The 21,749-nt window shown below is 54.3% G+C and overlaps 1 protein-coding gene across 2 annotated transcripts in view; it reads left to right on the top strand.

Moving 5' to 3' along the window:
* ASTN1 (astrotactin 1) overlaps positions 1-21,300 on the top strand; it is a 57,182-nt gene extending 35,882 nt beyond the window's left edge. For both annotated transcript variants that reach the window (XM_076339647.1, XM_076339646.1), the window contains 15 exons: positions 705-779; positions 1,254-1,391; positions 1,771-1,921; positions 2,635-2,801; positions 2,998-3,192; positions 3,521-3,648; positions 5,938-6,042; positions 6,217-6,405; positions 9,440-9,708; positions 9,961-10,094; positions 10,783-10,934; positions 11,281-11,416; positions 11,547-11,647; positions 12,237-12,420; positions 17,558-21,300. In XM_076339647.1, coding sequence (XP_076195762.1) covers positions 705-779; positions 1,254-1,391; positions 1,771-1,921; positions 2,635-2,801; positions 2,998-3,192; positions 3,521-3,648; positions 5,938-6,042; positions 6,217-6,405; positions 9,440-9,708; positions 9,961-10,094; positions 10,783-10,934; positions 11,281-11,416; positions 11,547-11,647; positions 12,237-12,420; positions 17,558-17,792 — 2,359 coding nt within the window. In that variant the 3' untranslated portion in view covers positions 17,793-21,300. The remainder of the gene's footprint in view (positions 1-704; positions 780-1,253; positions 1,392-1,770; positions 1,922-2,634; positions 2,802-2,997; positions 3,193-3,520; positions 3,649-5,937; positions 6,043-6,216; positions 6,406-9,439; positions 9,709-9,960; positions 10,095-10,782; positions 10,935-11,280; positions 11,417-11,546; positions 11,648-12,236; positions 12,421-17,557) is intronic.
* The last annotated feature ends 449 nt before the right edge of the window (positions 21,301-21,749 follow it).

Raw genomic sequence — 21,749 nt, 5'->3', positions numbered from 1 at the left:
CTGAGGTGTCACAACCACGGGTGTCCCACTGAAGGGCACCGGCCACCAAGTCATGGTTGCACATCACCCTGTGCTATCTAGGGCAGCAGGGATGGAGGAGGTGGGGCCATAAGCTCTCCAGCCTCCTGCTTGGCTCCAAACTTCCAGCTTGTCTTCCAGACCCCTTTGCAAAGTCTCATGGGGGGCTGAGGCTTCTTCAGTTCCCCTCCTGAAGCAATGAAGCCCAAGGGGAATAAGGCAGGTGGTGAAGCTGCGGTCCTGGACGTGACATGTTCCCTTGCAAAAACCTCACAGAGAGAGGGTTCAGCTGCTCTTTGGGTGGTTTTTTTTTGCAGTTTGATGGCTGTGATGCAAATCCCTAAAATGGGAGCTGGGCGGGTGGTACCTGAGCATGTAGAAGCATGAGGCTCATGGATGCCGGGTGGGTGGGGGACATGGGAGCGTGCTGTACCCCAAAATGAAGGATGTGATACGCCACCGACCCGTTGGCGGGTTGGGGCTGGGGTGAGTAGCTGATGTTGTAGGAACCCCGAAATTAAGATCTTGGATGTCGGGCTATTTTATCACCTTGTCCTGGCTTGGTTTGAGCTGACTCAACCCAGGACCCCTCTGCACATGAGCTAGGGGCTGAGGGAAGCGTTTTGGACTGTGAGGGGCGATGGAGGGTATGATGCTGGCGTGATGCTCCTGGGTTTCTCTTCCAGGCCTTGGCCGTACACCATCTTCCAGCGCGGCTTTGACTTGGTGCTGGGCGAGCAGCCATCTGACAAGATTTTTCGGTAAGCGGTAAAGGCAACCTGGTCAGCACATTTTGGGCCTCAAAAATATGACTCAGGATGTCCGGGCAGGCTGGTCCCCCAGCTGGCAGGGCTGAGCACGGCTGTCCTGTGCCACCTCCTGGGGACATGCAAGCATGGCTGGGAAGGTCCTACCACAGCTGCCATGTGGGCTGCTGGATGCCCAGCAACCAGTTCCTCCTCTCCATCCATGATGAGAGTGAAGTTTAGGCTCTGAAGGAGGATTTCTACCAAAAAGAGAAGTGTCTGTCTTTTTTTTTTTTAATTACTTAAATTACGTGTGCTTTTTGGGATCATTTGGGAGGAGCTACCCCACTTTACCCTGCCCATCTGCCTTTGCTTGGGCTGGCATCCCTGCAGGGCAGGGGGGAGGTTCAAGGGCATGGTTTTGCATAGAGGCAGTCCTGTGCGCTCAGTGTTTCCCTCCATACCAGCCTTTGCTGCTGTCCCTGGCAGGTTCACCTACACCCTGGGGGAAGGCATGTGGCTGCCATTGAGTAAGAGCTTCGTTATCCCACCGGCTGAGCTGGCCATCAACCCCTCGGCCAAGTGCAAGACCGATATGACGGTGATGGAGGACGCGGTGGAGGTCAGGTAGGTGCGACGGTGGGGCTAGGGCATTTAGGAGGCGTTTCAGCAAATAAACTGGTGTTGCATCCCTAGAGCGAGAGGACCAACCCAAAGCACATGGGAGTTGATGAAAGCTGGGACCCCCACCCCACATTTTGCAGATGGAGATTAGTACATCCATTAACCTGCCCCACATTAGTGCCTGCAAAGCTGAGCCTTCGGAGGTAGCTCTCATCATCTCAGTAGCTCCTGCATCCCTCTAAAAGCTTGGCTGTTGTTCAGTCTGCTGTCAGCCCGAGGGAAACCTGAGCTTTGGAAAAACCCATGCAGCAGCCACGGTCGTGCACGCGTTCACAATGTCTCATCAGAGCAGTGACACACCTCCTCCTCCTCCTCTTCACAGGGAAGAGCTGATGACCTCCTCCTCCTTCGACAGCCTGGAGGTCCTCCTTGACTCCTTTGGCCCTGTCCGTGACTGCTCCCGGGACAACGGAGGCTGCAGCAAGAACTTCCGCTGCATCTCGGACCGCAAGCTGGACTCAACGGGCTGCGTGGTGCGTGGCCCCCCGGGGACCTGCAAATCTCCTTCGGTGTGAGCAAGGAGGGGGAGGGTGGAAGGGGGAGGGCTGCATCCTTCCTCCCTTCCCATTGCCTCGGGATGGATATTTTGGGGTTGGTTTTGCAGCGGGAAGAGATGTTTTCGGGCTGGCATCTCCTCCGTCCCTGCCCTTGCTGCATGTATGCACAAGGGAGTGAGAGCCCATCTGCTTGCTGGCTCTCGGGGAGGTCCCACATCACTCACGCATGTCCCCTGTCACCACCGCACCTGCTTTGCTGTGCAGGGAAAGCGTGTGCCCCGAAATGGAGGCTGGGGCATCCTGCTGTGATGCCACCAGAGGTGGACATCGGTGTGCAGAGGCTGTGAGCATGAGGCAGACGGTGGGTTTGGAAAGGGCAGCATTGCTTTGGCAGTCACCGGAGCTGGGTGCTGGTCAGTGGGGTTGATGCCAGCACATTACCTTGGTGGGGGCGGCTTGGGGGGCTCCCACCCCAGGGGATGCACTCCCCAGGCTGCAAAGAAGCTTTGTTGCAGGAGGAATATCTGCAGCCATGGGCGGTGTTGCCACTGTCCATCCCGCAGCCCCCAAGCATTGCTCAGGCTGTGATTTCCAATGGAAAGCAGCGCTGGAGCCCTCCCCTCCACCTCAGCTCTGGGCCAGATTTCTTCCTTGGGGTCTTCACCTCTTGCTTCCCCCACCCCTGCCAGTGCCCAACAGGACTGAGCCCCATGAAGGATGGCACAGGCTGCTATGACCGTCACGTTGGCGTGGACTGCTCGGATGGCTTCAACGGGGGCTGTGAGCAGCTGTGCCTGCAGCAGATGGTCCCCCTACCTGAGGAGCCACTGCTCTACAACATCCTCATGTTCTGCGGGTGAGCAACCCATCACCGCCCCGGCCACGGAGACACCCCCAAGGTGCTGCTGTACCTTGCCGCTGCCACCCTGAGCTCGTAGGGTTGGGAGGGAGGGTCTCCTCTGTTCCCAGTGTCCCTGCTGGGGTGGCCTGGTGGCCCCAGTCCTCACCAGTGGGGGCTGCATCTCATGGTGGACCCTGTGCTGGCTTACCAGGTGCATCGAGGACTACAAGCTGGGCACGGATGGGCGGTCGTGCCAGCTCATCTCGGAGTCATGCCCCGAGGTGGGGGACTGCGGTGAGCCCCGCGAGCTGCCCATGAACCAGACACTATTTGGGGAGCTCTTCTATGGTTATAACAACCACTCCAAGGAGGTGGCCACAGGGCAGGTGCTCAAAGGGACGTTCAGGTGAGTTGGGGACGTGGGGAGGTGACCCCAGCAGGGTCAGACCTCGCCATCCTCTCCAAGAAGGCGGCATGGGAAGCCGCCTGGGGCTGGACCTTAGCAAACTGCCTGGTCCATCCACATCTGGCCAAGCTTTGCAGGAGTTGGAGGGGGTGGTGAGGAGGGCACATCTAAAGTTTTCCATCGAGAGCAGGCATCTTTGTAACCTGTGCCCAAAGGAAAGGCTTGGTGCTGGATGGCTTTTTGGGATGGGTCACCAGCTGGTGGAGGATGATCCCAGGCAGTTCCCCTGTCCTCCAGCCCTGCCCTCCTCTCTGCAATTAACTTCCAGGCAGAACAACTTTGCCCGGGGCCTGGAGCAGCAGCTGCCAGATGGGCTGGTGGTGGCCACGGTGCCCCTGGAGAACCAGTGCCAAGAGGAGCTCTCCGACCCCACGCCCGACCCTGAGTTCCTCACCGGTGAGTGAGTCCAGACGGACCCACACCTCTCCCAATGGGGCAGCTGCTGGCGTGCCCAGCTTCAGCACCTATCCCTCCCAGGGGATATATCTACCGTGGGATATGTCTAGTCTGACTTTAGCATCCTGCACTCACCTGCAGCAGCAGCAGTGGTAAAAGAAAGGCATTAAAAAGGGAAAGGGAGAGGCTGTAAATTAATTGTGTGGCATAAAAGCTCAAGCGTCCATGGGATATTTGGGGTATTTGCAAAAAAGGATTTTTTTTTTATTCAAGGCAAAAAAGTTTTCCAAATACCCTTCATTTGATTTCTAAATCAGAAACCCTTTGGCTGCGTAATGAAGCATTCAAAACCTGCTGCAACCAAACCAAAATGTTTCAGTTTGTCCTGCCAGAGCATCATGGGCCACGAGCGATAGGGTTATCATGGATTCCTAGACAACGTTCAAGGATTTACCTTTCTTCCACCAAGTTGCCAGCACCCCTAAATAGCCTTTGTTTCCTTGGTGCTTGTTGCTGTTGGCTGAAATGGCCAAGGACACCGGGCAGCTACTAAATGAGGGATGTGGATAGTAAGGTGTTTTGGAAGGTGTCTGCAGGGTGGTCTCATATGAGACTTTGTGCATTCGCTTTGTTCGGCAGAGCTCCCAGGAGGGTTTTGCGGAGCACCCGTGAGCTGCACCCAGGGTCCCATGGGTGCTGGTTGCCCTGACAGGGTGCATGGCAATGTAGGTGTGTGTGCAGGCAGATGCAGGCAGGGAAGAGGGTGCTGGCGGGTCCTGGCAGGGCTGAGCTACCCCAAGAGAGCTGTGTTGGCAGGTCACCCCTCCAGCCATAGGGATGCTCAGCCCTGCCTGGAGATGCTGGAGGACATCTGCCTCCTGAAGGGGCTCTGCTGCCCTTGACATGGTTGCATGGATGTAAGGAAGGCACTGCCACCGTGGCCTCAGCATCACAGCAGGGTCGGTGGGACTGGGACTCTGCTGGCAATTATGCCAGGGAGACAGAAGCCAGTAAATTATCCTATTCATTTCCCACTGCTCTGCTGGCTCTTTGTGGCTGATTAAGGCAAAAAAAAGAAAAAAAAGGAAAAGAAGTAAAATCTTCTCTGCTTGTCAGTAAGCAGATCTGGATATTGCTGTGAATAGATGAGAGGCAGAGCTGCTGAGTAAGGAAGGACTGTTTTTGCATAAACACTTTGCAGGGAAGAGCAAGGCTCTGAAGCTGTTGGTAGCAGCCAGCACCGAAAGGAAGGGCACTGGAAGGCAAAAGATCTTATCCTCCGCCTTCATTTCCTGTTATGGAGCGGGGGATGCCCATTGTTATCCTCCTGAAATCCTGCTGTGTGGCTGTTTAGCAGCAGAGTTTGCTGCTTCCCTGCCAAGCAGAGGCATGCTGTGTTGGCTGTACAGCAGCAGAGCTGCAAGGGAGGAGGTGGCCATGCCCCGGCATCCTGCTGCAGCACACCATGGGATGCTCTGGTCACCAAAATCAGAGCCATGAGCACCCTTCAATTGACTTTCTGGGGCTTTGGCCAGGCTTGGTGGCCTCTCTGTCCCTCTGTTCATGGCAGCTGAGCTGCTACATGCCTTGGCTCATGCCTTGGGCAGGACAAAGTGGCCACCCAGCCCTGGTCTCCATGAATTTCTGGCTCCTGTAATGCACAGTTAAATGGCTGGAGAATGGGATGTCTTTGCCTGAAGAGGGAGAAACCCCAGGTCCTGCTCAGCTCCAGCGTTGCCATAACGTCCCGAGGGAACAGGAACATCAGCAGGTGTGTGATTTCCCCCATACATGTGTGTCCCAGTCAGCTCAGTCCTGGCCAAAGGGGACCCCAGGGCCCCTCAGTTGGCTGCGCTCAGGCACACGTGGCATGAAGGTGACTGTTCTCAGGCCTGCAACCCACTCATTAAAAAGTGCAGCTCTCATTAGTGAAATAATTAGCACACCTGGGCATATCTTGGGAGCAGGCTCCGGGAAAGAAGCAGAAGGGGATGCAGGAGGAGGTGGCTCGTTATCTTCCAATGCACAGCCCCGGATGGCAGGATGAAACAAGCCCATGTGTTTTCCTTCAAAGCCATCATTTTAATTGCTGGGGAGCAGCTGACCCTCAGCTCTGAATGCCTTGCTGCCTCCCCCGGGGGATGTGGTGTGTGCATGGTCCTTTCCCCCCGGCTTCTTCCCACCTCATTGGCTGTATTGCCCCCCACACGGCACGAGGGGCTGCAGCCATCCCCATGGCAAGGCATCCCTGGGCAGTGGTGCTGAGCCCCCATGTCCTTTCTCTGGCAGGGATGGTGAACTTCAGCGAGGTGTCCGGGTACCCCCTCTTGCAGCATTGGAAGGTACAGTCCGTCATGTACCACGTCCGGCTCAACCAGCTGACCATCTCCCAGTGTAAGCGTGCAGGGCTGGGGGGAAGAAGGGAAAAAGGGGTGGTGAGAGGACACACAGCCTTCTTCTGGCAGGTGATGGGCTTAGAGGTTGGTTGCCCATCGCAACCATGTTGGAGGGGTGGCAAGGGCTTCGGGTCCCCTGGGATTTGAGCATCTTCTCCTGTCTCCTCTCCAGCCTTCAGCAACGCACTCCACTCTCTGGACGGGGCCACCTCCCGTGGAGATTTCGTGGCGCTGCTGGACCAGTTTGGCAACCACTACATCCAAGAGGCAGTGTATGGCTTTGAGGAGTCCTGCTCCATCTGGTATCCCAACAGGCAGGTGCAGCGGCAGCTCTGGCTAGAGTACGAGGACATCAGCAAAGGTAGGAGCCCCGCTTGTCCCCAGGAAGGGTCCCCAAAGCCACCCCATGGGAATGGGAAGCTGGGTTTGCTTTCGGCATAGCAGGGAAAGTGCTTAGCCTGTGTCGGGGCTGCATCCCATCTCGTCCTTTTATTTGCACCCCACTCTCACACCCTTTGAAGCCAGCTGAAGGACTCCTGTGGACTGCAGCAGGCGTTAGTCCAGGCCAGAAAGGAAGATAAATACCCACATCCCCAGGGAAATGAAAGATGAATGCACTAATCCCACCAAACCGTCCTGCCTGATTCTGGACTTAACTGTTATTTGTCTTTAATCCTGTTCCTTCCTTTTGTCTCCTCCATATCTGCTCTCTTCCACTTGCATCCCATGGCCAGACTTTTCTCCCTCTGATATGCTTTATTCTCCCAGGCTGTCAGCGCTGTGCTTTTAATGTCTGGAGCCCAGTTATGAACTGGGAGGTTCACCATGGTGCAGAGGGCATCCGGCACTGCTGCATCCCCTCTGGAGCCTTCGCTGCAGCGAGGTGTGATGGCTCCCCTGTGGAAGAGGTTTTGGAGATGGGCAATGGCTGGTTTGGACACGAGCTTTCCAAAAGCAGAGGGAGCCTAACGCCTGCCTGCTGCCAGCTGTCACCAGGACCACAGCATCTCCTCTTGTGCTGGCCTTTGCAAAGCTGCCTGCAGGCATTTTGCTGCCTGTGCTGGGGACGTTGGGTTGCACCACCCAGGCTTGCCCAGAAGCTCGTAGGTGCAGGCAGCGTGAGCTTGGAGCTCACAGGCACCGTGACCGCCACATCGTTTCCATCATGAAGCTTCATAATTCTCAGTATTGGCACCAGCCTACGGTGTTGCTCTGGCTATGCCCCAGCCGCAGAGACATTTGTTTTCTCTCCAGGGCTCTTGTGTGGGAAAGGCTTCTTTCTGACCCTGAGTCTGGATCCTGTGGACTCAGACCTCCTGGAGCCTGGACTTCTTCCCAAGCCCACCTGCGAAAGTACAGACCCATTGCTGTTTTGCTGTGGGCTGTCTCCAGATGTAGCATCTTTTGATTGCAAGTACATTTTTTTTCCTCCTGCAATTTCCTCCTCTTTGATTTTCCTGCTTGGAGGCTTTTCAGGTCTGGCAGTCTCTTTCCACCCACAATATCACATTTCGGTTTTGCTCTGGCACCTGCCACTTTCCCTCCTTTGCTTTTTGTTTGCAAACGTCAGGAGTTGGATATTGATTGAGAAATTGCAAGAGACAAATAATTCCCTGGCTCCTCTGCTTTCCCTCGGCGCCTGCTAAGCTGCAATTCACAGCCAGCCCAAAGCGATCCATTTCCAGCTTGCTGGGGGAGCGGAGCAATGCTCTTGTACCCTGGGTTTTGTTTAACAGCCTTGTTTTCTTTGCAGGATTCTTGAGGATAGGCTAGCACTGGCCCATTTCTCAGCAAACCCTTGCAATAGGAAGATCTTCCTATTGAGCCATGGATGTGCTCTCCGGCAGCTCTCCGCAGCAGCCAGCCCGTACCAAGCCACTGCCAGTGATGCCCTGAGCCTGCCCCAGGGGCGAGGCTTTGCCTGGGCATCCTTTGGCTTCTTCCGACCCCATGAACCACCATCAGTTGTCCCTCTGGGCCCCTCTTTCTTTGGTGTAGAGCTGGGGACATCCTTTGGCAGGGATTTTGGGTGAAAAGCACCGTTCCCCTGCACAGCAAGGCTTGCAGCAGTGGGGCGATGCTAGCCAAGGCACAGCAGTGATGGGCAGATCCTACCTTCTTGACTGCTGTGCCAGGACTTTTCCCCTTGTGTCAAAATATTTCCTGCTATGGGAGCACTGGAGAAAAGCCCACCAAGCACAGGGTCTGGCTCACTGCCTCGTGTGGCAGGGCCACAGTGGCACCCAGCATCAGGCACCTTTGCATGGAGCTGGGAAAAGTGTAGACCATGGAGATGTTTTCCTGCTGCAAATCTTTTTTCTGAGCCTGTTGGGCTGCAGGGTTGCCTGAAGGTTGGCAGGGTAGGACCTGCAGATATTCCCCTGTGTGCACAGGGCAGAGGGTAAACAAGCCTTCAGTCTTGTCACAGTCTGGCTGGGGGTCTGCTGTCCCAATAAACATATCTGCTTCCACCTCACCATTTTCTTTTGCTTCATGATGGTGCTTTGTAAGCTAAGCCCTTAGGGAGAGACTCTATTTCCTTGCCTAGCTGCAACTTTGCCCACCTCCATCATGCCCCATGACAGTGCAAAGAGACGGGAGGAGTCTGGCTTGAGCCAGCTCCCAAAAGGGAACTGCTCCCCATCTCCCTTCCCCTCCATGGGGAGCGAGTGTGGGAGGGGTGGAGGGGCTGGAGAGGACCTCGGTGGATTTGTAGTCATCTCGGTAGCTTTCTGGGCATCGTGAGGCACTAGGAAGTCTTCCCTGCTCATTCTGAGCTCTTCGGTGCTGTTGGCTGCAGACCTTTGGGGGCGGGGGGCAGGGGGGAGCACTGAATCGGCATCGTTGCTGTGCACCCTGGTCTGACATTCATCCTCTCTGATGTCCAACATGCTCTGTCACATCACCTTTGATAGGGGTCCTTGGGAACCGAGGGAGTTGAGCAAAGAAATCAGCTGTTGGGCCAGGAGGGCTTTTGCAACGGAGTGGTTTGGCAGGGGGCTTTGGCGGGGCGTCAGTGTGGGGTGAAGGTGCCCAGGCAGGTCCTTCATGAGTCTCCAGCCACATGAAGGAGGCTCCCTCTCGTGGGGACCTGCTGCAAGGGTGGTCTGTCCCAGTGCCAGGCAAAGGGCTGGGGCTGGGGAAACTGAGGCATGGGGAGACAAAATAACCTGCAATGGTAAAGGCCAGGGTGGACTTTTCAGTCCTGATTCCTCCTCTGAAGACCAGTGAGCATTTCATCCCTACAGAGCAAACAGGGATCTCTTAAGGATATAGGGGGGTCTCTGGGCAGCACTGCCTCTCTCCTGGGTGGAAAGCAGGGCTCTAGCCCCCTGGCATCCCCTTAACGATGGCTCGGAGCCCACCCTGGTGCCCCTCTTTTCCCCCTTCCCCAGGCAACTCCCCCTCGGACGAGTCAGAGGAGCGTGAGCAGGACCCCAAGGTTCTCACCTTCCCCGAGTACATCGCCAGCCTCTCCGAGTCAGGCACCAAGCGCATGGCAGCCGGCGTGCGGATGGAGTGCCAGAGCCGCGGGCGCTGCCCCTCTTCCTGCCCTCTCTGCCATGTCGCCTACAGTCCCGAAGTGCCGGCTGAGCCCATCCTGCTGGAGGTCACCAAAGCGGCCCCCATCTACGAGCTGGTCACCAACAACCAGACCCAGCGGGTGAGAAGCCACTGGCTGGGGGTGGTGGAGTGGGCATGGGGGGTGGCAGGACAGCATCAGGGTAGTCTTTGCAGGCAGCTTGCCCTGGTAGCATCATGTCAAGCCATGGCAGCCCTTGTCCGTTGGCCAGCCCTGCTCTCCAGGGTGGATGGACATGCTGAAACCCACCGGGGGATGGATGAACACTGATTCAAGTGGTGGTGGGATGGGAGCTCACCTGCCCAGTGCTCACCCCCTTCCCCTCTCTCCCAGCTCTTGCAGGAGGCCACCATGAGCTCGCTGTGGTGCTCGGGCAGCGGGGATGTCATTGAGGACTGGTGCCGCTGCGACTCGAGTGCCTTCGGGGCTGATGGGCTGCCCACCTGCGCACCTCTCCCACACCCTATGTAGGTCTCCATGCATGCCCAGCCTGGCCTTTTGGTGTGATGGGTCTGGGGGGAGGCCGTGATGGCCAATGGCGTGGTGGCAAGAGTGGTGAGGCTGGGGTGGCTTTATGGGACAGATTTGCAAGCGAATGGGGGACCTGGAAATCAGGCCAAGGGTGCAGAGATGCAGTGTCTCTTCTAAATTCAGCTGAGGACTGGGGAGCTGGTTTTGGATCCATCCTAGTAGAGCAACCCCAGGAAAGGAGCCCTTTGGACCAGCGTGCCCAGAGCCAGGAGGGGTAGGAAAGGGGGAGTCAATTCTCTCCTGAGCTTGCTCTCTCCCATGCGTTAACGGCTTTGAAGCCCTTTTGCTGTGAGAAAGTGATGCAAAACCAGTCCCTACATCCTACCTTACAAAACCCAACTAATTTCTGGTGCATTTGTGTGTGGTCTGCACAGCAGAGTGGGTGACACTAGCAAACACACTCATGCTGCCTTTTGCACCAGCCATGGGGACTGGCTGGAGAGGTGGTCCTCAGCATCTCTCACATACTGTGTGCCTCAGCCTGGTGGTTTTGCTGCCTTTTTAAGGCACAGAGGAGCAGTAAGGCAGTGATAGACATGGGTGGGGATAAGCACAGGTGGGTGGTGGGGTCAGCTGGCAGACCTTGCCCTCCCAAGATGCTGACCAGCCGGCATTGCCCCCCAGCCTGCGGCTCTCCACCGTTCACGAGCCCAGCAGCACATTGGTGGTGCTGGAGTGGGGACACTCGGAGCCCCCCATTGGGGTGCAGATCGTTGACTACCTCCTCCGTCAAGAGAAAGTCACCGACAGAATGGACCACTCCAAGGTGGAGACAGGTGAGTGGGGACTCCATTGGTTCTCTCTGGGGAGGGTGGGATGGAGATGTTGGAGGAGAGCCTCTGTCTCCCTCCTTGCAAGGGGATGCTACAACGTATCCAGTATTCTGTGGAAGAGAAAGCAGGCCCTCTACTGCCCACCATGCTGCAGAAGTGGCAGCTCCATGCCATGGTGATGAGCCTTGCTGGAAAAGCAATGGGTCCATCTCTGCACCCACCTCATGCATAAGCCTTGGTCCCCCTTGGTACCAGGCAGCGTGGTAGTGGGCACAGACCTCAGTGGCTCTCCACAGCCCTGGGGACACCTGTGTCATCACCCGTGGCATGTCCTCCCCTCTCTCCCTAGAGACGGTGCTGAGCTTCATGGACGACATCATCTCTGGCGCCAAGTCACCCTGCGCCATGCCAGCCCAAGTGCCTGACAGGCTCTCCTCCACCATATCCCTCATTGTTCGCTGCCTGGAGCCTGACACCACCTACATGTGAGTTGCCTCCCCTGTGCCATGCCTGTGGCAGCGCTGTCGCCCTGACTGTGTTGCTCCTGCCTGATGCTGCCTGTGTTTCCATGAGGTCTTGGGAGTCCAGAGCTTCACCTTTTTCCTTCTCGGCCAGGTTCACGCTCTGGGGAGTTGATAACACAGGAAGACGCTCCAGGTCCAGTGATGTGACGGTCAAGACCCCCTGCCCTGTGGTAGACGATGTGAAAGCTCAAGGTGAGATGGAGGGAGCTGCTGGACTGTGATGCCTGGGACCAGCAACAGGGAGTTGCCCCTTCCAGCATGTCCCCGCACACGTCTCATGTCCTGGCTGTAACATCTCCTTCACCTATGGTGGCCCGGGTGCTGCCACGTGGTGTTGAGGGTTGGTGTGGAGGGTGGCAGGAGGTACACATCCTCTCCACAAACAAACACAGAGGCATTCTGTGCTGGTGGAGGGGTGGGAGGATGGGGGGGGGGGGCAGTCATTCAGGACATACCGAAATAGCTAAGAAGACCTGCCTGTCCTGCCCAGAAAGCAACTGGTAGTGTAGGTGGTGGCTGTGCTCAAGAAACCCCAACTGTGTGTCTTCTCATAAATAAACGGTATTTCACTAACAGTACCTGATGACATCACCCGTTTCTTTTCCTAATTGGACCAAAATATGGGAGCCTAACCTGGCCGTGTCTTGATATGATGTAAATCATAACTCAGGGGACAAATCTTGGCTCTGGGCTTGGTTTCCCTAGAGCTGAGGTTTAGCCTGCTGGGTTTTGTTCATGCCTTTCCTTGCACCCCCTGAATACCCCCTGTCCTTCTGCCCAGAAATAGCAGACAAGATCTACAACCTCTTCAATGGCTACACCAGCGGCAAGGAGCAGCAAACAGCCTACAACACTCTGCTGGACCTGGGTTCCCCCAGCCTGCACCGAGTCCTTTACCACTACAACCAGCACTACGAAAGCTTTGGGGAGTTCACCTGGCGCTGTGAAGATGAGCTAGGGCCCAGGTAGGCTCAGGAGCTGGGTTGGCTAGGCAGGCAGGCTTGCCCACCAACAGGGGGTGTTGTAGATGTTGGTGACCAGGAAGGTGGCTCTCTGGCAAATCTCATGAATTTATTTGATGATAAAGCTTAGAGTCTCACAGTGGGGTTCCTGTTCTGCTGGATGCTGTGCTCATGTTTGGGGTCCAGCCATCTCCCTTGAAGGACCATAAACCTAGGACAAGGTGGAAGGCAGTAGACCGTTGTCAACCCATCATCATTGTCCATTCCACCAGCTCTATACTGTGTCTGGAGTTTTGCCTAGTCCGTTCATGCTATGCAGGGTGGGAAGGGGATGGGATTCTCTTTTTTCCTCAGTAGCTGCTGCCACAGGCAAAAAGGCAGAAGGTCTTGGAAAAATAATGCACCTTTGAGGAATGGAGGTTGTTGTGGGTGAGAAGGAGAGGGAGTGTGGTCAGAGTGTGTTGCTAGAGAAGGGCCCCAGGCATTGATGGAGGGAAGAAGGTGCAAGGAGGTGGTTGTACCTTCAAGCCTGCTGTAGAAGGTGACACAGAAGAGCTTGGTTGTGGAAGCTGCTGGGTGAAGTGCGTGCATACATACATGTACTGGACCATGCCAAGGTCAGACCTGGCTTTCCTCCTTTTCCTGGGCTTTGGCTTGAGTTGAATGCATCTCTGTGTGTTGAACTCACCGTCACTTGTGGTCCAAAGCAGGCAGTGGATTGACCTTGGGTCTGAATTGCATATGTTCCCTCCCTTTTGATCCATGTCTGTGGTCGGGTGAGGTGATCTCAGGGACACGAGTGTTTTTGGTGCCCAGGCAGTGCTGAGCTGCCACAGCAGGTTTTGGAGGAGGTTGCCCTGAGCTCTTCCTGGCTGAAACAGTCCCTTCTGCCTGAGTGAGCACCATGTCCTCTCCCCGGGCTCCTCCATGTCACTGCAGCCCCTCAAGCTGCCTGGGGATGGGGTGCCTCGTGCCCTGGGCTTGCAGAGGCAGCCAGATGTTCCCTTCTCCCCATGTCCTTCAACATCTGCTTTTGTCTGCGTGGTTTCCCAGTAACGTGGATGTTTCCAGTCAGTTTAGCAAGCTGGGCTGGGAGATTGTGTGGGCTGCAGTGGTGTTTCATAGCATCTGGCCTCCAAAGGACCAGAGCCTTGAGCCCATCCGGAAATCAGGATTACTTCAAATGTACGTCAGCAACAGCTCCTATCTATGAAATGCATGGCCTCCACCTTACCCCCTGCCCCACACCTCCTCTTGCTGGTCTCATCACTAGCTGTCTTCCAGTCCTGCTTCTCCAGGTGATCACTTGTGGATTTCTAGCAGAGGATTGGAGATCCTGCACCTACCTTCTCCGTCCTCCAAATCTCTGCTGGGCGGTCAGAAAGACTCAGCAAATAGCTGGTGGCTGTCTTGCACTTAGTGTCTTAGGCACGTCTAGTTCAGCTTTGGTGGGAAACTCCTAAGAAATCCTCCACTCCCTGGGGCAAAACTGGGGTCTCTCCTCTTTCCTCTTTTCCCATTTATGTTCTAAGAAATGTAAGCTCTTTGAGGCACAGCCTCAAAGCTCAGTAGTGACATCCCAGCATGTGGAGTCTTGTTAAGGCTGAGGCTCCCACCAGCTCCTCTGCCCAGGGTTGCTTCATTCCCATGACGCCGAGTGGGGTCAGCAGGCTTGGACTTATGTCTTACCTTCGTCTCGAGCCCAGCTGCGGTGATGCCACTCTGTCTCCATTTCCAGATGTGAAATCCAGCCCCGGTTTGCACAGACCATCTGACATCTGTTGCGATGGTTTGCATGAGGAGTACATAAAATTCCTTACATGACGGACTGGAGTTGTCACACAGCCACTGCCATTGCCAAGGCTGAGCATTGCCATTGCTGCTCACTGCCTCAGTGAGGAGACCAAGGACCAGCCAGAACACGGGGTGGAAGCTGCCTCCTCAAGCCCCACGAGGCAGAGGTGCATTGGCACGGAGCAGCCAGAAATGCCACTGAATTGCCCAAATGTTACCATTTGCTGCGTGAATCTACAAGCCAGAGGGTTAATTCCACCCTCTGGAAATGCTGGAGTGCTTAGGATGGGATGACGCAAGTTGCTGATGAAGTGTTTGCAGCTCGCGCTACTTGGAAAGAGAAATTTAGGCAGCTGCAGTGGGTTCTGGTGATGACAAATCTTGGAAAGCAGACCTCCTGTTTGATCGTCTGCAAGGGCGAAGCATCCAGACTGGTGGTGACAGGACAAATCACTTGCAGATGACATTATTTAGCCAGCAGACAGAGTGTGTGTTTGACTGTTGCTGATGCTCCTTTGAAGTCCTGGATGTGGACCCACGTGACTGACTCTACCATGTCCCTCCTTCTCCACGTGGCCATGCCGCCTTCTGGCTCTGCTCGCTTGGGGTGTGCTCACCTCCCTTCCTGGCAACACTGGCTGCTGGACTGAAGGAAGCGAGGATGTGTGCAGATAACTTGTCTGGGGTTACAAAAGTGAGTTGCTCCCTCCCAGTCCTAGAAGGGCTGCAGAGAGCCCTGGACTTTGCATAAGGAGAAGAAATGGAGGGAAAGGCAAGTCATTTTCTAGCAAGGAATAAGTGAAAGTAAGATTTGATGCAAAGCCTGGTGAAGTCTGGTGGTGTCTATGGGCTTTGAGCCAAAATCTGTAGGATCATATTCAATGGTCCTGTTAGGGTACCTGTGACGCTGGAGGAAGAGAGGCAGTTGTGGCACCTTGCCTAGGTGTCTAGATGCAGGGACCAAGACGAGTGAGAGGTTGGCTACTTTCTCACGGCTGGAAGACCTGGCCCGCTTGGGTGGCTGTCTCCAGAGTCAGCACCATGCTAAGCACCTTCACCTCTCTGCTGTGCTCTGGATGAGTGCCCCAGGTCTGCAGGTGTCACGTGGCTGCAGAGCTGGACAACCTCTCGGTGGCTCCAGACTGGCTCCTTGGAGCTGCAGCCACCTCTGTGATGGACCTTTTCCTCTCCAGGAAAGCCAAGGTTGGCTCTGGCTGGACCTGGGGTAAATTAATTCTTCTCCAAGCAGCTCTTCCATGGTGCACCCGGCCTGGAGGAAGGTGTGGAGGGGCTGTGGATATTCCTCCATGGTTGGTACGTGTACCAAACCAGCCACAACACAGCCATGTGCTTCACACACAACCCCTGCTTATCCAAGTAAGAATGTACAAAGAGGGTATTTTTTTCCCTAGCATCGCGATTTGTGTCTCCACTGCCTGTTCTGTGCTGAACAGATGCTGAGTTAAAGCTATCAAGGGGGTGTATCTTCTCTTCCCTGTCTATACTAACCCACCAACTGACCTTGAAGCTGGCTAGGAAACTTATCCCAGCTCTTGAGACACTTAAACTTTTGTCTGGGTTTCCAGGCACATGCAATACTCACCTTCAAGACACTTCATTTGAATCCATTACCTCCACATTTGCCAGATTCCCTGGATATCACTCGAAGTGCTAGACAAGTTTAAAAAGAACATAATGTGTTCTATCTGAACAAACTGTTTTTCTTGATAAAAGCATCAGAAACACAATTTTAAGAGGAAAAATATGAAAAGAGAACACAATTTAAGTCATATTTGGCCAGGATCCTCTGCGCTCTTCCAATACCTCATCCAACATGAGGGGTTGGTAATTTAGCACTTTTTTGCTACCAGAACAAGCCCACATTGAGGCTATGTTGCCCTGGGGGTGCTGCGTGTCTGTCTTCTGCTGAAGATGGGTTTCTCCTGGACCTCCTCTCCCTCTGTCACCCAACTTTCTCTCCTGGCTTCCTTGGCTGGTTTGCAGCTCTTCATGAGGTGCTATGGCTGTGACCTGCCTTTCCTTGTTTTTTTCTCTGCAATTGGAAAATGCAAAATGTACATGCAAAGAACTGTGGAGCTCTGACACATCCCTTGCTCTCTCAGAGCTTTTTGGATCAAACCTATGTTGCATGCTTCAGTATATTCCTTCTCGTTTGCACGCTGTCCTGTGGAACATGTTTCCTAAACTGTTACTAAACATTACAAATCATGTACCAGACGTGTCATTCATTGTACTTACATCTTGTGATATTGCTTCTTATGAGGATCACAATTTTTATCTCCCCTTCAGCCTTCCATACAGACCCCCACAAGCCAGGCATGATATTTTGAGTGGGTTTTTTTCCTAAATTTTCTTCATGCTCAGTGGTGTCCCAGCATGCTGGTTCCCAGTATTGTGCATTTCTTCTTCATCACGTCCCCCTCAGCCACATGATGGCAAGGGAGCGATGCTCCCAGCATGCCTGCCTTTTCCCGGCCCTTTCTGCCATGTCACTGGAGGTGTCCTACACCAAGCCATGAGTGACCGGCATGCCACTGGTCAACCATGTCATGACCAGTTGACCACTGGTCAACCAACATGTCACATGACCAACCACAGTTTGGGAACTGTGGTTCCCAAACATGCAACACATGCACTTCATGGAGAGGACACATGTGGTGACACTGCCCTGATCTGGCCACACATGTGATGCCTGACACCTTTTACCATTTCTCCCCACTGCCTACAGTGCTATTGGCTCCCACTTTCCCATCCTATTGTATTTGGGGTCCAGTAGCTGCAGCAGTGACTGGTAATGCCATTTGAGTTGTTGATGATGTCCATCCCAAGGGGTGTTGGGGGTTTCACAGCTACACCTGTGACTGTCCCCTCACTAAACCCTCAGCAAACCTGGCCTTGTTGTGGGGACAATACAGGGTGGAAGAAGAAGGGGAGACAGTTCAGGGAAGTGTAAGGTGAGTCCCAAGACCAGTGCGGCAGGTCCAGCACCACTGTGGTAGCATGGGCATCTCTGACCCGGGTAGGGGCTGCTCTAGTGCATTTAGGCTTGCAGTGCTGCCACGGGGCTGGTGTGTCCCCCCAGCCCCACCATCCCTCCTCGTCCTGGCAGCATCGGGCTCCGCTCAGTTGCTCTTCATGCTGCCCGACTCTTGCGTTATCTCTTCTCCCTCCAGGAGCTCCCACGGTGTCCTTAACCATCTTTGCTTTTCTCTCCTCATGTGCTTTCCTGCCCTTCCTGCCATCCCGCCATGGTGTCTCCATCACCCCCGCCACCCCCTCGCTGTCCGTCTCCCCCGACATCTCCCCTTGCCCATCCTCGCTGCAGGAAGGCCGGCCTCATCCTCTCACAGCTGGGGGACCTCAGCAGCTGGTGCAATGGCCTCCTGCAAGAGCCCAAGATCAGCCTCCAGCGCTCATCCCTCAAGTACCTCGCCTGCCGCTACAGTGAGATCAAGCCCTATGGGCTCGACTGGTCAGAGCTCAGCCGGGACCTCAAGAAGACGTGCGAGGAGCAGACGCTGAGTGTCCTTTACAATGACTATGGTGACAAGGACTACTGAGGGTTGTGGGTGCCCGCTCTCACGCTGGCCTTCCCACAGGCATTTGTGAGGGTTTTATACACGGACCCATGGCGGGGGAGGATGTCGCTGATGTTTCTGGCGGCAAAAATTTGGACCAGGGAGCGAAACCGGCTGCTCTGTGCAGGACTGACTCAGTATTAGTTTCTTCTTTGACTTGGCCAAAAGCCTTTCTAGTTAGAAGTCTTGTGGGACCCAGTTTTCTTGGTTTTGTTTTACTCATTTTGCCAAGAGGTTCCTCAGCATTGGTGGAGAGGGCAGGTTGGGAGGGCACAGCCCTCTCCTCCTGCCCTATCCCTGCCCTGGCTGTGGGGACCATCCCCAAGGGTGGGGGACATCGGTCACAGGAGAAACACGGTGACACAGCCAGGACGGGAGAGCAGGTGATGCAGGGTTGGGAAAATGGAGGCAGGATATGCAGATCAGGTTGAGACACTAATGGTTATGGCTGAGCAAAACAGCCACTGGATGGCCAAGAGGGTTGGGATTGTTGGGTTTTTTTGCAGTTGTAAAGCATGAGGTCTGGATGAGACCTGGCTGAGCGATGGTGCCATTGCAGGGCAGGGCTGACATGGTGTCACCAGCTGGGATGAGGAGAGAGGGGCATTGGTGAGCCTGTCTCCTCAGGTTCTTCTGTCATGGTCAAAGCCCATGTCTGCTCCAAGATGCAGAGTCCTCCAGAGCAAAGGCAGCTTAGCCTCAGGATCAGTGGTCAGCTGGACATCATGAGCTTTCTTCTTGTGGGACCACATTCCTAGGAAGTCAACTTAAAAATCCCTTCCATTATTTTTTCTTTTACCCACCATAATAAAGACTTTGAAGCAATGTCAAACTACTGCTCAGAAGAGCCCCAGCCAAGACAGCAGCACCCAGATGGCACAGACAAGGCTGCCTTCTGCACCAGCCGCCCTGTAGCTGTGGCATAGCCACAGGCTCTGCATGGCAAAGGGAGTGGGATGTAGCATACCCCAGCACGGCGGTGCAGGATGGTCCTGGAGGTCCTGGTCCCAGAGAGGGCTCGGTGACATGGCGTGGCGGGCCTGCTTCTGGGGGTGTTGCTTGCCTGTGTTCAGGCTCACATATGCAGCTCTCACCAGTGACTTTTTTTTAAAACCAGAGAACTGGGGTTGTCCTGGGACACTGGGCTTGGTTCAGAGCAAACTGTTCTTCAAAACTCTGTTACCACTGACAGTGTTGGAGGCAGGAAACAGCTTCCTTTTAGCTTCAGCTTCCAGCCTGGTTTGCATTTCTGAACTTGCCAGCTGTGCACCTTTGATCTGGACAAGCCAGGAGCCCTACAGTGGGATTTTTACGATGCCTCTTCAGAGAGAAATTTCCTTTTCATTTTTTCAGTCTTGGCAGGAGCAATCTTCAGCCTGTCTCTCATGATTTTCTGCCTCATTTCTCCTCCTACCTGCCAAGGACACAGCTCAAATATTTGCGTGGTGCTGAGAGGGAGGCTGCTGTTATCCACAGCCAGTCACAGCCGACAGTGCTGCAATACAGTATTTGCTCAACAGCAGTTCGGTATCTTCCTGCAGGACCACACATTGCTTTGCTCTTCCCTTCTTGCAGGCAGACCTCTCTTCCAGGGGCAGCTGGCCTGGACCAGGGAGCTGCTCGGAGTAGCCACCAGCAGTCAGTATTACCGGGGCGTCCCCATGTCATTTCTGTAATGAATGTGTCTAGCAGAGGTCATCAGGCAAATGCCTGGTCTTTGCAAGAAAGAAGTCTTACTGGATTATTTTGGCTTTTTCTCACATGTTTCTCCTTATATTTTGATGTGCCTGATGCTGCCAAGGGCTTGGAGCTCAGAGCAAGACGAGCACCGTCTCCATGTGCAAGTATACGTGGGCAGGTGATCTGTACTGAGCCATTGCTCCTTTTCCTTTCAGCCACTGGCGGTCTTGGCCAAGACACTTTGGTTTATCCTCTTGCTTCTCCCAGTGGATGCTGAGACAACTTTTAACTTCCAGCTGGGCAGCTGTCCAGCGACGGGCAAAGGGCACCTCCGCTCAACGCCTCAGAGGGATGCTTGAACAAAGGCTGCTCTGGCCCAGACGCAAGGTGGTTGCTCGCCAAGTAATACCGCTTACGTGGCCTTTATATGAAACACAGACTGTTTTCCTTTGGGTAGCAGACTCCTCTCTTTTATTGCTTACTAGGTGCAGCAGCAGGGATGGGAGTGGTGCAGTCTGCCAGCCACTCACTGCGATGCTGCCAGGAAAACCCTGGATACCCCATGTGTTCACACCTGCCTAGGTTACTTTTTCGTCCGGCCCCAAGATTTGCACTGGGGCTCCGCAGATATTTATGTTCTGCTTCTGCACTCACATTTCAAAGCCCTTGCATGGTCAAAGAAAACCCCAGCATTATCAGCTGGCTGGGCTGGGCTCTGCTCCCTCGGCCCCAGCTTCCCCGTGGGCTGGGAGATGGACCACCCTGCAGGGCGAGTGGAAAGCCACCTGTCCAAGGTCCTTCAGCAGCACCCTTGCACAGTTGGAAGGGACTCAGCATCCCCATTCCATGATGGACCGCACAGTGTGCTGGTGGGGCTGTGCTCTGCCTGGTTGACCACCGCGTCTTTGCTGCACCCACTGTGTTGGCAGGTCCTGCCAGCGTGGCATGTCTGTGGGGCCATTTTCATGATGGCCTTGGCTCTGTGAAGGCTTCCTTCTTGGTTTCCTCACTCTGGCTTTGCAAGTCAGAATTTTGCCCAAACTTGGATTTTCTTGCCAAAATCCTTCAACTAACACATGAGCCCATCTCAGACAAATGCCAGCAGCCTGCCATGGGGGCCCAGTCTGGAGGGAGAGGTTGCACCATGGCTGCAGACCTGGCCTTGGTGAGATGTGTTGTACGGGGCTTGCACATCCAAAACAGCCATGGGCGAGCCCTGAGGTATGCCCTTCCCTGCAGAGCTGACACCGTCCACATCTGCCGCAGGGTCCTACTGTTGGGTCTGCACAGTATTTTCTTTCTTGGACTTCTGGTTCTTCCCATGCTGCCAACCACACGAAAGCTGGAGAAGACACCATTTTCCATCCATTTCTGCAACCTCCCTTGTCCCCCCTGCCCTCTCTTCTTGTTTTATTTCTGAATTAATGAGCGATCATTCACCTGAGATGAACCTCTGGGTCATTATCTTTTCTTTGCTGCACCTGTACCCCTGTAATAGCATTACTATCTTTTACTTGTCGTGGAGTTATTTAACATATAAAGATGGTTTGGTCCTTTTTTTTACAAAGATGGCTACAATTCATGTTCCTTGATGTTCTATTGAAACTCTAATGTGATGTTTTACTACTGTAGATTGAAAGTAGGGTGCTTTAGGGTGAGATAGCCATGTGGCAAGAAACACAAACCCCTTCCAGATTACTTAAAAAAAAAAAAAAAGTTTTAAACAACAGCAACAAAAAAAATCATTGTAACACTATGTAAAACTCCAGATGACAATTTAACTGACTATTAAACGGAGTTGTTAGTAATCCGTGGCTCTGGCAAACTGGAGTGTTTGTTTATAGTTTTGGTCCAGCTGATGTCATCTTTTGGTAGTGGATGAAACACTCCCAGCCTTTGAACTCGGGTGCGACTTCACACACGTTTAGCATTAGCCTGTCTGCCCACTGGGTTAGCCATGTCCCAAACCACTCAGTACACACAGCCGGAGCTGCATCCTGCACCTTGCCTGGCCTACCTGCTCTGCCAGGCACAGGAAAGTGCAGATGCCTGCAGGCACCTTTGGGTTTTGGGGGAAGACTGCATTTACATACCCTCTGCGAGGGGCTCTCAGTCCTTGCTTTGCAAACCTCTATGGATGGTGGGAATTTGGGAGCAGAATCAAAAAAAGCTCCTTTTAGCCTGTCTTTTTAGGCTATAAGGTGGATGGGATGGTGTTGTCTGGTGGTCAGCCACCCCCTGAGAATTTCCTGGTCCATC

This window comes from Aptenodytes patagonicus, chromosome 5 (genome assembly GCF_965638725.1).
Source record: "Aptenodytes patagonicus chromosome 5, bAptPat1.pri.cur, whole genome shotgun sequence".
Lineage (NCBI taxonomy): Eukaryota > Metazoa > Chordata > Aves > Sphenisciformes > Spheniscidae > Aptenodytes > Aptenodytes patagonicus.
Note: the sequence above shows the minus strand (reverse complement) of the source record. Positions and strands in the feature narration are given on the sequence as shown.